The sequence below is a fragment of the Ceratosolen solmsi genome, unplaced genomic scaffold, assembly GCF_000503995.2.
Source record: "Ceratosolen solmsi marchali unplaced genomic scaffold, CerSol_1.0 scaffold11, whole genome shotgun sequence".
NCBI classification, from domain to species: Eukaryota; Metazoa; Arthropoda; class Insecta; order Hymenoptera; family Agaonidae; genus Ceratosolen; species Ceratosolen solmsi.
Genome location: NW_011948416.1, coordinates 8,636,057 through 8,652,707, shown reverse-complemented (window position 1 = coordinate 8,652,707; position 16,651 = coordinate 8,636,057). Strand labels below are relative to the sequence as shown.

At 42.3% G+C, this 16,651-nt stretch overlaps 1 protein-coding gene across 1 annotated transcript in view; it reads left to right on the top strand.

Annotated features, from left to right (window-relative positions):
- The window catches only part of LOC105359495 (photoreceptor-specific nuclear receptor), a 36,574-nt gene that overhangs the window by 346 nt on the left and 19,577 nt on the right, over positions 1–16,651 (top strand). The window contains exons 2-4 of the mRNA XM_011496109.1: positions 6,003–6,248; positions 6,366–6,561; positions 15,849–15,952. Coding sequence (XP_011494411.1) covers positions 6,003–6,248; positions 6,366–6,561; positions 15,849–15,952 — 546 coding nt within the window. The remainder of the gene's footprint in view (positions 1–6,002; positions 6,249–6,365; positions 6,562–15,848; positions 15,953–16,651) is intronic.

The following is a 16,651-nucleotide window of genomic DNA, read 5'->3' as shown; positions in this document are numbered from 1 at the left end:
TTTATAATACGTAGAGAGTTATTTTTTTATAATGTATTGTTTCATGCATTATTCTTCGAAATTCAAGAAACTTAAAGTGTGTAATTATTGAGCTTCTCCGTCACTAGTTTCTTTAATCGTAAAATTATAAAATTTCTAAGCAATTGCATTATGCGAGCGCTCCTATAACTTCTAATCGAATTCACTTTTGTAATGATACGCTAAGATTTTACGGCCAGAATAAAATTGCAGCATTATAAACAAAATATTCAACGAATTAACCAATAAAAATGAAGAAGATAAAGTAATTAACAATGTAATGCAGTGGCAATGCAATTAAAATATGCACAATTACGAACGTAATAATGTCCAATAAGTTGAATTATAAAAATAAAATATAAATCAATCGAATAAATACGTGTTTGAGTATACAATTACGTAATATAAAAAGCCTATGAAAGAAGACATTTCTTAATCATCCCTTATTAATCGCATATATCGTACAATAAATTTTCTTGTATAAATAGCTCTCGCATATAAAACATTGAATTCTAATTCTAATCTGAATTCCCGTTGAATTTAGAAATTTCAACTCTTTAACTTGTATTAATCCGTTAAATTCTGTAAAAGTGCACGAAGAAAATGTAAACATTCGATTAAACACTACAAAATTTGTTTGCTTGTTTGTTTGTTTGGTATATATATATATATATATATATATAATTGATTTGCATAGACGCGTAAGCGCATACTCATTTCTCATTCGACAATCAAGATAAAAATGAATCAATAGAAATGTTAACGTAACGGCCAATTTAAAAATTACTTTTCACGATGCAATGCTATAAAGTTTGAGGAATCAAATTACGTGATCGAAATGCCAAGTACCGTCTTTATCTGCCTCGGCACGTGACTATAAAGTGCACCCTCTCACATAATCAACTACTACCTCGCACACTTGCTCACATCATTCTCCCGTCAACTTATTTTCTGCTCTTACTTTGACTTTATCATGAAATCTGTTAATCGACACTTACTTTGAATGTGCACAATTTTTCATAGGGACAAGCATTTAATGGCGTATAAACCTTTACTAATGTAATTTCGCATTTCTCAAAGTCGATTGCTCACACTATATATATATATATATATATATTATTTGACTATAATAATAGTTTATGGTACTCGATGTTGAGTAAAACCGTATTGTCTACCATTTAAAATATTAAACAATTGTAATTTTATTCTACTAAATTATTGCATTCGAAGATAATTATTTATATAAAAACACATCGTACATTAATGTGTGAATAACTCGTGTATTACGGCACTTGAAAGGGGCATTCGAATCTTTATGATATTACAATATCTAACTAAATCGCGCGAATTACACTCACAACCACTGTTGTAAATAATATCGTGTGCAACTGACACATTGAACACGAATGCTTCTGGATCATTAAACAAATGTAATCTCGATCCGTAGAATTGTGCACTATTCGAGGATTACACAAATGATATAAAACAGTGTTAATTATGATAGTAAGGAGTCGGTCCAAAAAATGATCAATGGACAATATGAATTAAGGATACGAGCTAGAAGGTCTAATTATTAAATCAAAGAAATATTATTTGTCATTGAAGTTAATAGATTAGTAAAGAATGATGAGAATGATTTTGCAAGTATCCGAGTGCTAGTTGACTTACAATGAGAAAGCTAACTCGTTGCATTGACGAATTAATAATTTTTTTTGGACGTGCTATCTCATACTTTGCGATTTCTGTTTATTTACTCAAATCTGTAGTGTTTTTCTCAAAGTTGCAATTACAAATCAATTTATGAAATAATCGAACCTCTCGGCAATCGTTCGATGATACGTTTTTCTTAAGTCATCAATCGGTCATCAACGTCCCGCGATAACATGTACACATTTTCGATACAATTTGTCTATCATACATCACACAAATAAATATACATATATATATATATATATATATATGGCAGTTAATAATTCAATAAAACACGTAATACACCATAAACGATTGGTTTTTAAATTAATTAGAAGGTCATAGCATATTCACCTATAAATATATTTCGCATATTATTAAAATCCCTATATGCCGAAGTACCTCGTCAAATCGTAAAAATTACTTACAAAAATTGAAGTGCCACAGGACTTTGTTCAATTTCCGCTAGTGTGCTGATCAATGAAAAATCGAAACGAATCTCGACGCAGAAATAAAGTAACGAGGCACATAAAGCGAGAAAGAGAGAGAGAGAGAGAGAGAGAGAGAGAGAGAGTGAGAGAGAGAGAGAAGGGATGGATGAAATAAATTGAGTAAGAGCGCGTGGTCTAATACACGCATACACGCACGCACGCGCGCGCACACACACACACACACACACACACTCTCTCTCTCTCTCACTCTCTCTCTCTATTCTACCCTTCCGTGCGTTCCGTCTCTCTCGACAAGGGCGTCAAATTTCATTAGCATATCAATGCTTGTGGATGGCGCGCGGGAGCTTTTGGAGCGCCACCTGCGTCTCTCGCCCGAGCCACATTATGAGATCATTGGAGGATGGCGGCACCGGCGTCGGCTCCACGACCCGAACCAGACGCAACGAGGAACGGCAATAAGAGTCCAAAGGGCACCCTGATTCCTTACGTCCCCACGTCCCCTCATCCTCTCACGGACGCGCCCTCGGCCTGTTTACCCCGCGCGCGGTTAATCGCCATCGTATTAGCAGAGTAAGGCATTTTTATTGCGATTATGCCGGGCCACCCGGGACGCGCGACCAGCATAACTGGGGTGCGCGACCTCGAGTCCGACGTGTCGGGCTCCGCTTGTGTGTTTTTTTCTTTTTTTTTTTTTTCGCCAACTATTGGTGCGCACGTCCTATCGATGCTGCGATCACTTCTTCGTGTATCAATATTTGCTCGTGCCCAAGTTCATTGAGCCAAGAGCTTCTGTCCACAGCACTGCACTCTGCTTCTGCCAACAGACATCCTCCATATGGATGAGCACTAAGACTTTACAAGTCCGCGTCGGTGCATCGCACTTTTATTATTCATTAAACTACCACGGCCCTCACGATTTATTAATATACCCAAGTGCCTTTCGATTAACGATTAACCTATCGATTGCGCTCGCCACTTCCATTTATCCGCATAAGGTGCGTATCACGTTTATAAAGGCCTCGTCCTAGGCTAATTCAAATATTTTTCTCATGTATTTCAGCATCAATGCCGGGTAGAAAATTACCTCTTCCTCCTGTATTCGTCTTCCTCCTTTTATTCGTATAAATGGTCATGACAGATGATACACAATCATTTTGAAATAAACTACCTTATTCTCATTTTTATATTATATATATATATATATATATATATATATATATGTTTTATTTGGCAATTTTTATGCAATTTGTGTCATTCCGGCATTTTCGCTAGCGTTCAATTCATTATTTTCGTAATGCTCAGTGAATTTAATTATCGATTAGTCATACAGAATTCCTCTACTTTCATGGGACTTGTTAATTTCTAATTAAGATTTGTCATTATTCAAGATCATTTCTAACATATTATTATGATTATTATTATAATTATTTTTTCGACGTTAAAATGAACATTAATTAAATGAGTTAAATGAGCATTAATGTTTTAACAAAGATTCGAAAAAGCAATTCCACAAAACTTTTGTAACAAAAAGCCCAACTATAATAATACATTTTCATAAAATTCAATTTTATTTAACGTCTTCGAAATATACAACTGTACGCGTGATAATAAATATTTTATGGATAATTGAATATAAGCTTGAATAAGCCATATTAGACATCTACAACGATACAAAGATATCAATGTAAAAATACTTTCTATAAAAAGAAACAATCAGCTTATCAATTCTCATGATATCCCTTCAAAAAATTACATCTTCGTTTCATTTCGAATGGGCTCAAAGTAGGATTTGTCTGTCGCGCCACTTGACAAACGGCATTTACATGAGAAAATCATTTGGAAAATAAGCTCAGAAAGTAGAAAGCGTTTATGATTATTCTAGTACGTCTTCCCACCCCTTTTCACAATTTCATAAACGATCAAGGACTTTTATCAAACCTTAAAATTCGATTAAATTCTTCACTATTTACTACTGAATCATTTGCAATGAGTACAGTTTATTATTGCCTAGAAATATAATTACTCCATATTGTTCAGCGATAATTGTCAAAAAGTTCAAAAAAAAGATCAAAACGTGAGATATATATATATATATATATATATATATATATATATATATATATATATATAACCTGGGATCATTGATTCAATTTCTCATCGAATAAAATCTGCACGTCGGTAAATGCACATCAACCCTGATGAATACATATATAATGAATACAATAATCTTTACACATACGCGTGTAGGCGTAGAAGACCAATCGATCGTCCCCATTAGGAAATTGTATTAACCAAGACTCTTAAATTCTCTTCTAACTCGGATATCATCATTGAAATATCTCGCTCGTAAAGTCTACTCACGCAAATTAAATTAGCGCAAAAAGTAGCGCAATTACCAAGTGAGCTTTATGTGGCATTTTCATTATTTCTTAGAGACAATATACAAGGACAGCAAACGATTAGAATCCCCGATTAGGTTTGCCCAAGAGTTTGCTCGGTGCATTATTAGATAATCGATTTAAGCTGACGTGCGATCAAAACTTTTCTCCATTCCTCCCCGCCCCCCGCACCCCCGCCCCCTTCCACCATAGCCCTCCGCAGCCCCCTAGCTCGTTTCTCCTCTTCGAGCTTCTTATCTCAGCAGGTCGATTCCTAAATAATGCATTCTGATTGGCCGACGTGGCCCGGGAGCGACGAGAGACGACCAGAGCCTCGAGCTCGAAGAAATTAGACTTGTCCCGTGAAAGGATCAAGAGGAAGAAGTAGTAAGCCATGGGGCGAGTGGGACCCGGAGGGGCGCCGCATCTGCGAAATGCGATTTCTGGGGTGTTTCGAGGGTGTCGTTGCTTGCCACCACCATTGCCGCCACCGCCGCCGTCGCCGCCACCACCACCATCACTACCACTACCACTACAACTCCGTCCCGCGTCGACGCCACTTATTTTATTAGTCACGCTTTTCATTAAAGCGTGATTTGATGGAATTATATTTATTGACGCCCGCGCAAAGCACAAAGAGAGCCCCATTGCGGAAGCCGAGCGTAGAGTCACGACGGGCGATAGAGAGCGGCGGCGAGACAGAGGGGGATGCCATCGACGGCTGGGAGGAATCACTCGAATACTGATGTCCTAATGTTGTTAGGTGTGTGACAATGACATTCGGCACATCTACGTCCTTCGCTCGACTAGTGTAATGCCACGAGATGTAAGAGACGATATAGGCTTTTATTGTATTTTATTTCGTCCTCCTCCTGCTTCGTCTTCTCGTTAACACTGTATTTCGAGTAAAAAGGATTGGCTATTGTGCTCGGCCACATCAGCCTACGTAACTTTCATAGTTTTCATAGCATTATTTAGATACCCCACTCTTACACTCGTAGGGAGATTACGTAATTACAACGCTACTTTACTTAGTAATAAGTCGAAACGTAATGTAGGCTTTTGAAACGAGTCAATGGATCCCAGGGATGCGAGTGGTCGGTGAAAAGATACACAGGGCACAAGCGGCAAGCCTCCGAGTAAATTCTTAAAACTATGTGATATTACAATTGTCCAGCTAATATGCGAGCACAATGCTCTCTGAACAAATATCTCCAAACTATCGGATGGCTAACTTAACTCGTCACATCTCCGTGTCTACGTCAATCTACGCGCTCTACAGCCAAGCGGTCTACACCTGCTTACGAAAATTCTCACGAATAATTCCTTCACACTAGAATTTCTCTTTCCGAATCTTTAACCGAATAAACAACAACAACACCAACAACATTAACAACAAAAACAAAAACAACAACGACAACGACAGTAACAATAACAATAACAAAATATATCTTGATGTTGGCAGACTCGGCGGAGAGCAGCGTCATATCGCCAGGACTTCCGGAGCGCTACAGTCCGCTGGGGGCGACGGGCTCGGTGTCTAGCCACGACCCTTATGGCTCGCGCTCCGTCCAGGAGTGTCCGGTGCCCCTCTGCCGCGGCTTGCCCACGGACTTTCCCCTGGCGCGTTCGCCTTACCTCACCGCCCTCGAGAATGGCCACCCTCACATGCTGGCCCAGCACCACCATCAACATCAATCATCGACCCAGCATTCCACAAGTCAGCAGCAGCAGCAGCAGCAGCAGCAGCAGCAGCAGCACCACCAGTCGCAACAACAACAGCAGCAACAACAACAACAACAACAACAACAGGCGCAACAGCAGCAACAGCAACAGCAACAGCAGCAACAACAACATCAGCAGCAACAGACTCATGGACAGCACGTGAACAAGCCACCCAGGAGCCTCGGACTCATATGCATCGTCTGCGGGGACACCAGCTCCGGCAAGCACTATGGCATCCTCGCTTGTAACGGCTGCAGTGGCTTCTTCAAGAGGAGCGTCAGGCGAAAACTCATTTACAGGTGGTTCATTGCTATTTCGTATCTCGCTTCTTACGGAGTTGTTCGGCCTCTCTAGTTTTTCATACGCGACCCTCACCTCGATCCTCCACTACGGCTTAATAATGCAATTTCGGTCGGCCAATGACAGTCAAGCATCCTTTACAGAATAACTCGTCATCCAACAGTCAATCGCCAACACCCCCCCCCCCCCCCCGCCAATCATACCACCCTCAAACCACGCACGTTCGGCTAAACGATTGCATTCGTCCGAGCATAGCGATCTTATAGGCGCGATAAACTAAACGCGAGTGTGCCGCCCCCGTCCTCGAGATCTAGAATATCGAGTAGCTCGGCGGCCTTCACCCGGCAAACGCGACTCTCGCTCGCTAACGCGATCGATCAACCGGCTAATTCCCGGATCCGCAGCTTAAAGAAGCGGGAGCCCGAGATCCGGGTAATCCTCTCGGAGCGAGAGGTTAAAGGGCCATCTGGACTATTTGCCTAGGCGTTGTGTCGGAGACGACTCCCGGACGGCTCGACGGCCCACGACGGCCACGGCCGAGGCACCGGCTCGCTCGAACGATTGATCCGCGATGCACCATGTGGCGGCGCTCGAGTGGGCTTAGCCCTAAACAGCGACGACCGCGATCCTTGAAACGGTGACGAGGGGACCGATACGATACTCTCGGCAGTAAGTGCTTGGCCCGCGCGCACTCGGCTGCTGTATCCGAGGCTCGCGAGATCCCACCGGGAACAGCGACTATTACTCTCTCCTGGGAACGACAATCCATCTCCATCGGATCCCTCTTACGGCAAATCACTCTCTATCTCTCTATCTATCTGTCTCTCTCTCTCTCTCTCTCTCTCTCTCTCTCTCTCTCTATATATATATATATATATATATATATATATCTCTTTATATATATCCTTTTTATCTCCGTTTTTACTTTTCTCTTTTCATCAATCTCTCGGTGCGCGAATACCCGAGCTTTTTATCTCTAACACTGCCTCCTTGCATATTTTCCGATATCTGGTATCATTTTCTTTCGCGATCATTGCTGATTGACGATCTGACGTCGGATTTACGATGACAGCGTCGCATTCTGTCGAGTAATTTCGTGCGGCGAGACGATCAATTGCAAATCCTTATCTATGGACTTAATGAAATAGGTAATATGATTGGTAATTGTCGTGGGATGCGATGAACATTGGAAAATTCCCTCTCGGCTACTTCAATTTATCCCTGTTCGGAGTCTCGGCGGTAAACTGCGATTCTTCTGTTTGTTTGCTTTGCTTTTGTCGTGGCCTTTTTCTTATGCCTCCTACGTAAAGCTTGGTGTATTGTCCTTGTAGTAGGTCGTAGGGGGCACGTGTCGTTCGGTACCATAAATAACGAGATGTTTATCCGGCTTAACGGCAAGAGACGCGCGAGGATGCTTGTGTATGCAGATGATAGAGGCCCGAATCCCCGAGGATGGAAATGTCGTAGGAAATCGCTCGACACTCAATCTGTTGGATATTAACTATCTTTTTGACGTACTGACCCCCTCGGTCGATCTAAACTCTCTTTGTTTTGCTTGAAAAACGATAAGGCTGTTACGCTGTAGTGGCGATTCTTCAAAAAGTTCCCCATAAAAATTTCGACATTAAATATACGTGTACACACATATATATTTATATATACATATTAAGCAATGATTCACGTATCGTGGAATAATAATTCATTGGAGGAAATGTAGTGCTGCTTGTTCGTTGTTGGCGAGAAATTTATTGGATTCTCGTTGAATTGATTGCGAAGTAACGCAATAACCTACGATGATAGATAATTATGTCTAGCGTTTAACTACGTAAGCATAGTAAGCTCGCGTAAAGTTACTTTTTATTAGCCTTTAATTATGCGAACGAGGAATGCACGAATAATGTTTAACTTTGCCTTGCAACTCTTAAGCAGCAAGACTTTTGGTAGATAATTGATGAGTGAAGATGTCTCAACGTCGCCTAATAACGTGTAAAAGTTTCAAGTATATTTTATCTAGAAAATCGTATGCGTAGATAATAAAATAATACGTACGAATCATAACGGAGGCTGAAATTGCACGTATTGATGTATTATTTAATTTTTTAATTTTTTAATTTTTTTTTTTTTTTTTTTTTTTTTTTTTTTCGTTGAAGACACGCCTGTCTACTTACTCTCTCGCGAATATATTAACAAAGTTATGTGATTTAAACGGGGATTTACAAAATGAAAATCGCTCCTTTTTCATGCTCGTTACTCGAAATATGCAATATGATGTTGAAGCAAATATCTCTTTGTTTAACAATAATTTTGCATTATTCGTTGGTTAAATTTCAGATGGATTTTAGATAAATTAATTAAAGAGTGTAGATTTGTATGCAAATGAAATTTGATTACAGTAACGAAAGTTTATCGATAATCATTTCTAAGTTAAGAGTCGCCGCGTTCGATGGGACAACTGGGGCTATAAATTTAAAATAAAACGAAAAAATTGATATTGTTAACGCACGGAGCTACTCTACACTTTATAAATACAAATGATACATCCATTCTTTCGATCGAATACATAAAAAGTAATTTTAAAAGTAATTTTATAGAAAATTGCATAAATTAATTTCTAAGGGTCTCTCGCAATCTAACGGCGTTTGTAAGAGGCGAATCTCTCTCTCTCTCTCTCTCTCTCTCTCTCTCTTACTGTCTCTCATTCACGTTCGTCGCCCTCCTTACTTACAACAAAAGAGCCCAGATATTCATCATCGCGTCCCGATGAATTTCAATCCGATTACATTAACGTTATTTCGATTAATTCGAGCGCGCGGCCGAATTAAAAGCGACACCTGTTACGACGCATAGGAGGCACCGCATCATCGCCACTCCACGTCCAAGATACACAATGGGCTCGGTGTGTGCGCGGGCGCGCGATGCACGCCCGATCGCATAGATAAATCGAGGGAAAGGGAGGGACGGGGGCACAGATGCGCACTCCTCGAGCCCCTCAACAATCAGTGGGCGCACGGGGTCCTAGGATTTCACGGGCATTCCTCGGAGACCACTTGAGCCGAGCGAAAAATGTGGCCGGCCGAGGTGCTCCCGACACTCCTCGATCCCGCCCGGCCCCACGCCGATGCGCCTCTACATTATTTTGCCAGCCGGTTGATTCCGGCTCGCGGCGAATTGAGTCGTGGCGCCTCTTCTATTACCCGACAACTTATGACACAAAGACCGGATTAAGCGCATTTTAATTGAGGTGGGCTAAACTAGGCTTATGTGCCGCATTATTCCGTCCTGTAGCCAACTGTTTGTATTGCCAGAGACCAGCAATGCACCGTTGTCCATCGCTAACCATTGGCCGGCAAATTGCCTACCATCCTTCAAAAACCGTCCTCCAACGATTCTTAAACAGCCATTACATCATTATACCATTCTCATTCATTGCCAGTCTCATATCGCGAATCTATCTTTTATCTTTAATTATTACGAGATAAAGTTATGAAATAGCGTGGCCATACCGTACAGGTATGTCTGTCTTAATAAATAAGCATCGGTATGTTTATACGTGATGCTCGTGTGTCATCTTGAAAACCCCGAGTCTCTAAAATATCGTTTTGTTGTCGCTGGAGCCCAGAATGCGAAGGGGAGAAGCAGCACATAAATCATAACCGCCGCCGGGAAAACATTTAGACGCTTCGGACAGCATAAGCACGTCAATTTATTTTTTCGTTAAGCTCGGCTTTACGACTCTTGTTGTACCACTCTGACTCATCTTTAGCTAATCGTGATCTTATTAAAGAAAATAAAGCTTCGAATTAGCATACGCTACTATTTACTTTTTCAATTGTTCGGTATTCTCAATCCAATCTTTCCAATCTTACCCCAATACGCATAATGCAAACAAACACACATACAGAGAGAGAGAGAGAGAGAGAGAGAGAGAGAGAGAGAGAAATATCGGGCTTATATCGAGAATTTTTATAGATAAATTATTCGATGGGGTATGTTGATCAATAGAATTGTTCGTATGAAATTATTGTTAAAGTCTATTTGTCTTTATTACATTTATACTGTTATATATTCCAGGCAATGTTAATAGTCGAGAGTCATAGTGTAAATCTATAAATCAAGGATTTCGATTAAACTTTTGCTAATGAGTCATGCGAATGAGCTCCAGTCGCTCTACTTCTCTCGTCGCAATAACGCCTCCATGTAATTATCGTATGTCCGTCGTAAAAAAATTCACGATAAGACTCACGATGAGGCCCACTTCCGTCCACTTTATCGCTCGGACAACTCACGATTCGAGTCGCCAGCCATCTCGAGAGTCTTTCTACTTTGTTTTCATTGCCTCGTGCAAATCAGTGTAAAACGAGGATGCAAGGAGGCGGCAAAGCCTTTTTCGACTCTCCTAGCCCGTCACCTCCTTATCGTGAGATGAGCCGTAACGTGGTAAGGGCCTCTTCAGAGCCACCGCACAGATAACCAATTACCCGGGAGGCAGGACGCGCCATCGGAAACACGGACGGAGGGAGGGGATGGAGAGGAGCTGGTCGATCTTCCGCCACAGTCGATTGCTCCCGCGTAAGCGACAGATGCGGCCCGATTCGAACCACAAAATCGCCTGGATTACGCGGATTCGGCTCCCCCGCCTTCGTCTCCCTCCCACTTTCACGGATCCCATTGTGCTCCGATGCTTTATTTGCACCAATTTTTTCTTTCGCTCAGGGTTAACGAAGATGGCACTACGGCCTTTCAGAGTCATAATGTCGATGTTGGCTTTTGTCGGTTTTAAGCTTCTCGCATCGGCATTGGATCTTTCATCGAGAAGGGGGGGGGGTGGTGGGGCTGCTTTCTTTTTTCGGAGTGATGGTAAATTAGTTTTCGGCTACTTGACCATCGAATTTTGCCATTCGACAGCCATAATTTCAAACTACGTATGTCATGTTTACCTAAAAGCGGTTCCCCCAATTTATTATTGTCCTCCCACCCCCACCCCCTGTTATTCGACACATTACGTAATTGATATTTTATATTGATTCTTCGTTTCGTCACCTTCCATTATGAAATTGTTTTTTTTTGCCTTTTCTTTTCTTTTACCTTTAACATCAAACACTATAAAATTTGCAACAATTTTCTTCTTGTGTGACATTTTTCTTTTTAATACGCCCAATAAATCCTTATAGCGAATATGGGCAATGAAGTTTTTTCCACGGTCGTTGATCGAATAAGAATGTCATTGTAATTAGATATGTAATTTAAGTTTTTTCTTATCGCAGTAAAGTTGAAATTATATTATCTTTCAAGAACTCAAGCCTATAACCTAGATATTTTCCTACTTTTATGAATGTTACGTGCAAATATACCTTCCCTTGCCATAAATGCCGTCATTACTCGTATTATTCGAATATAGACAACGTACAAAAATATATTGTTAAAACTATCGATCTCATTATCGAAGACTCCTCTCAAATTTAATAATTTCTTTATCAATGAATAATTTGCAATCTGCAGTACTAGAAGGCTTTTCGTCGAACGACAATGTAATTCATAATAATACACATACAATTCGTCAGAAAACGCAGCAAATTATTAATATCTATGATCTTTTATTATTATATTTTATTATTATATATTAGATGGATCCAATATTATTAAAATCCTATGGTTTCGGTGCACGTTAACCAAAGTTTCGAGCTCTTTATCCTTAACATCTAGCAAATATATTATTAACGAATCATATACCAAAGCAAAGGTAAAATAACTTATTTGACGACGTTACGTCGGCATAAAATAATCAAATGCATCCGCACACAATGCCATTCCCTCGCCTTCCTATCACTTTGTCTCGACAAACATCTCATCCAATGCCAACAGTCTAAACTACCGGACCAACCGTCGAAAACTACCGGATATAAAATCCCCGGACTGTGATCGATCCTCCGCTTCCACCGCCTCGACCACCATCGTCATCCCCTTGCCCTCTCTTCTCCAGTCCCCTTCGCGTTGCATCTCTCAACTCTTTCGCGGCCGTACGACACAACGCGACGAGATCGCGACGCATTAACCGGGAGCATGTGCTCCCGACTCGCCGAGACGTAACTCGGCACGCGCTCACCCTAAGCGTAAATAAGGGATGGAAGGTCTCCGAGGCGTGAACGCAAATCAATTTGCGAAAGGGGGTGCTGGCGACCCCCGACGCGTCGCACGCCACTGCGGAGGAGGCGCGCGCCTGCGCTCCAGGGTCGACCCCCGACCTCGACTACCCGGAGGATTACTGCCAATGTCGCGTCCGAGATTCTTTAATAACCGCGTCCGTTTGCTCGCGGTGCTCGTCGATGTCACGAGAGAGCTTCTTGGGGACTATCGAAAGTGGTGAGAGTAAAAGCTCACTCTCCCCTGAACCTTTAACCGACGCTTCTCGACTTTGTCTACTGAGACCTAATCGGATGTTTATCGCCCGAGGGACTTTTGTTTGTTTATTTGGCGAGCATGCGACTAAGGTACTCTCCTATTTTCTGAAATATATAACGGCAAATGCGCAATCCCGTTTATCAAATTCGTTTACAATCGAGAACACATTTGCCGCACTTTTGACAATTACCATGTTTTTGCGCCGAGACGAGGGTCCTTTAGTAATTGCATCGATCATTCGTCAACAGAGGAGAGTCAATAAGTTAATAGAGTGTGCGCATTAAATGTAGCGCGAGGACGTGGTAAACAGCAAGTGCCGATGAATGCTTTGTAATTGTTGAGAAAGTTGCATTTCAAAAGAAAAAGGTTCTATTCTTAAGCTCAGCCTTACCAGTAAATATGCAAATCCATACGTGGATATCTTACATTTTATAATTAAGGTGCCTTTTTGTCTCGATAATTTGTCATCGAGACAATCCGAGATGAAGTTTATGAATTTTTTAATTGACAATTATTAAAAGTAAAAGAGAAAAATATCTATAAATTCTTGCATTATCTTTCATTAAATTTTCATTTCATCTTGTTAACTTCAACGCATTATTAATTTAAAGCAGTCCTGAATAAAAATCAGTCTTTGCAATAAAAAAAGAAGAGAGAAAGAGAGAAAGAAGGGAAGAAGAATGGCTGGAATCGATGGATGGACCACGATCGAGAATGGGATGTCGCGCGTACGTCATGTGCATAGCAAAAGCCAAATATGTCGAATTTATGCGCAATAAATGGAAAGCGGAAAGTAAAGTGCTAAGTATGCGAGGGAAAAATGCGAAACGCGTGACATACGCATCGGTGCCTCGCACCCGGGTGACAAGATAGGCTCGAGGCTCCAATCTTCGCAATACCCCCAACGGAGTTTCGCTCTCTCCTATCCGACGAGCGCACGAGCGTTCGTCACTTTTCTGTGTCGTTTACATATGTGAGCCGCACCCTCGCTCGAACAATGCCCTAATGAGGTGGAAGAGAGTATTCGCCCCGTAGGCGTGACGATGGAGGCGACGTTGGAGCGATGCTCTCCTCGAGCTTTATATAGGCTTTATTAATGGTCGAGGCGCGGAAACCTCTCCTCGCCATCAGATTAGCGTTTATTCGGCTTTGATCGTCTATTAATTATCCAGACGAATGATATTCGTCGAGACTCGTTATGTATGTGCGACATAGCGACTAAGCTTCTTCAAAGCTCAAATCACATGCTCGTAGATAATATACATGCATAATTGATATATGCTGATGGAGCATCTGGTCTGGCTGTGTTAAAGAATCCTTGGGACGAGTATGGCGGTAAGTCGGGTGAGACGAATTTCGTAAATTGCGATATGCACGCGCGAGAATGAAAGCAAACTCGGGCTCACTTGTCCGGAGTAGGTAGAGGCGAAGGCGAAGGCGAAGGCGAAGTCGAAGGCGAAGGCGGAGGAAGAGGCGGACGATGATGGGGAAGTCGGAAGGAGCTGTTGGTGATGGTGGAGGAGGTGGGAAGCATCGTTAAATTCGATTACTTTCATTGTTGCGGGACTAATGTTATTATCCTCGGGACAGAGGCCAGCAGAGGCACGTAGAGATGCCATACGCTCGTGAAGCTCGCGCTGCTCACGTATTTACTTATTATCCATCTAAATACCCGTGGTCCGCCTTTCTCTCTCGAAAACCGTCGACGTGTCCAACGACGAGAGGTGTCGTATTCTTTGAGCTCCGGAGGTCTTATTCCGAGTGCCGGGATCATCTCGATCGATCGCGGTCACCTTGGTGTCACCGAGGCAACGGGAAACTCTTTTTCGTTCTATGTCGTTGAGGATTTACTGTCTATCGGTCGATGATGGACCATCGGGTTACCCGAACCTCTGACTTATTTCCTTTACTTATCCTTCAAGCTATGTAGCTGAAGAGATCACAGTGGCGGGACAAGTAATTTGCCCATACGATCTCGCACCCTAAAACTTCTCGGTTCAATTGCATTATTCGTTAATTGGCAGTTTCACTGCAATAGACACGCGATATACGTATTGCATCTCTCATTTCGATCAAATTACTATTGTGAATGAGTTTTTTCTCTCTTGTTTTCTTGTTTTTTTTCTCAGTTTTATTTACTTATTTATTTATTTTTTTGTTCAATGAAACAGTTGCGGTATACAATTCTAGGATACTCTAGGACACCGTGCGACAAAGCATATGAGACAAGACTTTCACAGTCAAGTGTGATGCCTCGAAGGTGCAAATTTTGTTTACAAAAACAAATACAAATGGACAAATAAACGAAAAAAGTGACCGTTTAGTTGAGCTAGATTAAAGTGTGCCTGCTTTTTTTTTTTTTTTTTTTTTTTTTTTTTTTTTTTTTTTTTTTTTTTTTTTTTTTTTTTTTTTTTTTTTTTTTGATCGACGTCGCATGGTGAAAAATTATGACACTTTTGACGAATCGATAACGTATCGCGCAAAACCACGACGACGCATTACATATACGAAAGAACTCGGAGACGAGACTCGTGTTTAATCCAACCTCCCCCTCAACCGCCCCACCCTACCGCCCAACCCCACTCCCTCAATGAAATTACAAGAGAACAGCTTTCCCAGCAAATCTCAGGACGTAACTCGTGCTGCTTAATCCCAATCCGCCTTGTCGCGATGCTGCATTCGCACAAGCCCGATAAAAACTTTGGCATTCGTAATTGCCACGACGAAGCATCGTCGAGCTGAGCATGCGCAGAGCGACAGGGTGCCGGCACCTCCACGGCCGAAAATCCTCTTGGCCGGCGCGCGCAAAGCCGCCGAGGCCCCGTAGGCATCAATTGATGGGAAGTCGAGTGACTGATGGTGCGATGCACCGCTTGTGTTTGCCCAGGTGTCAAGCGGGTACGGGGCGCTGCGTCGTCGACAAGGCGCATCGCAATCAGTGCCAGGCCTGCCGACTCAAAAAGTGCATGCAGATGGGGATGAACAAGGACGGTGAGTACGACAGGAAGTGTCCAGGAAGTGACAGGAGGGATCGATTCCATCGAACGCACGCGCACGCTCGTCTACGGCGCTCTTCTTCCACCAGCCTCCGGCGAACTTCCACTACTTTATATCTACGCGCGTACTTTCGTCCTCGGCTTGCGGTTGCTCCGAGGCTGGTGGAAGCTCGGCCCACGCATCCGGAGTTTGGCAAGCAGCTGGGAGGAAGAAGCGACGAGAGATGGCTCGTGGGGCTGGCCTATCGATTGCAATACCGTCGGTTATGTCTGTCCTTTGTCCGGGGACTTAAAGCGAATCTCCAGACGACGCGTATCCTGGCATCGACGCTTTGCGATTGCCCGGTAGGCGACGAGTAGCGCGTCTAGTGGGAGGAAGGTAATAATTGGCCGCTCTGGGGCCGATGATGTCGGTAAGGTCGTGGATGTAGGTGACGCGAGTGAGTAAGTCCGATCGAAAATGATCGAAGGAATGAATGAATGAGTGGATGTGGATGGACTCGGTCGGAGATCGCGTAACGCCGATCAGCGCACGGTGAGTTAAAGTTTTGTTAAATAATAAGGAGCTGCTCGTTTCCTTGGATATTTTTCTCATTTAATCAATGATTATTTACTCGCCACGAAGGCTATAATGGCGAGTACAACATGGGCATTTTTATTTGACGACAGCCGTAATTCAATCGATTTACTTCTA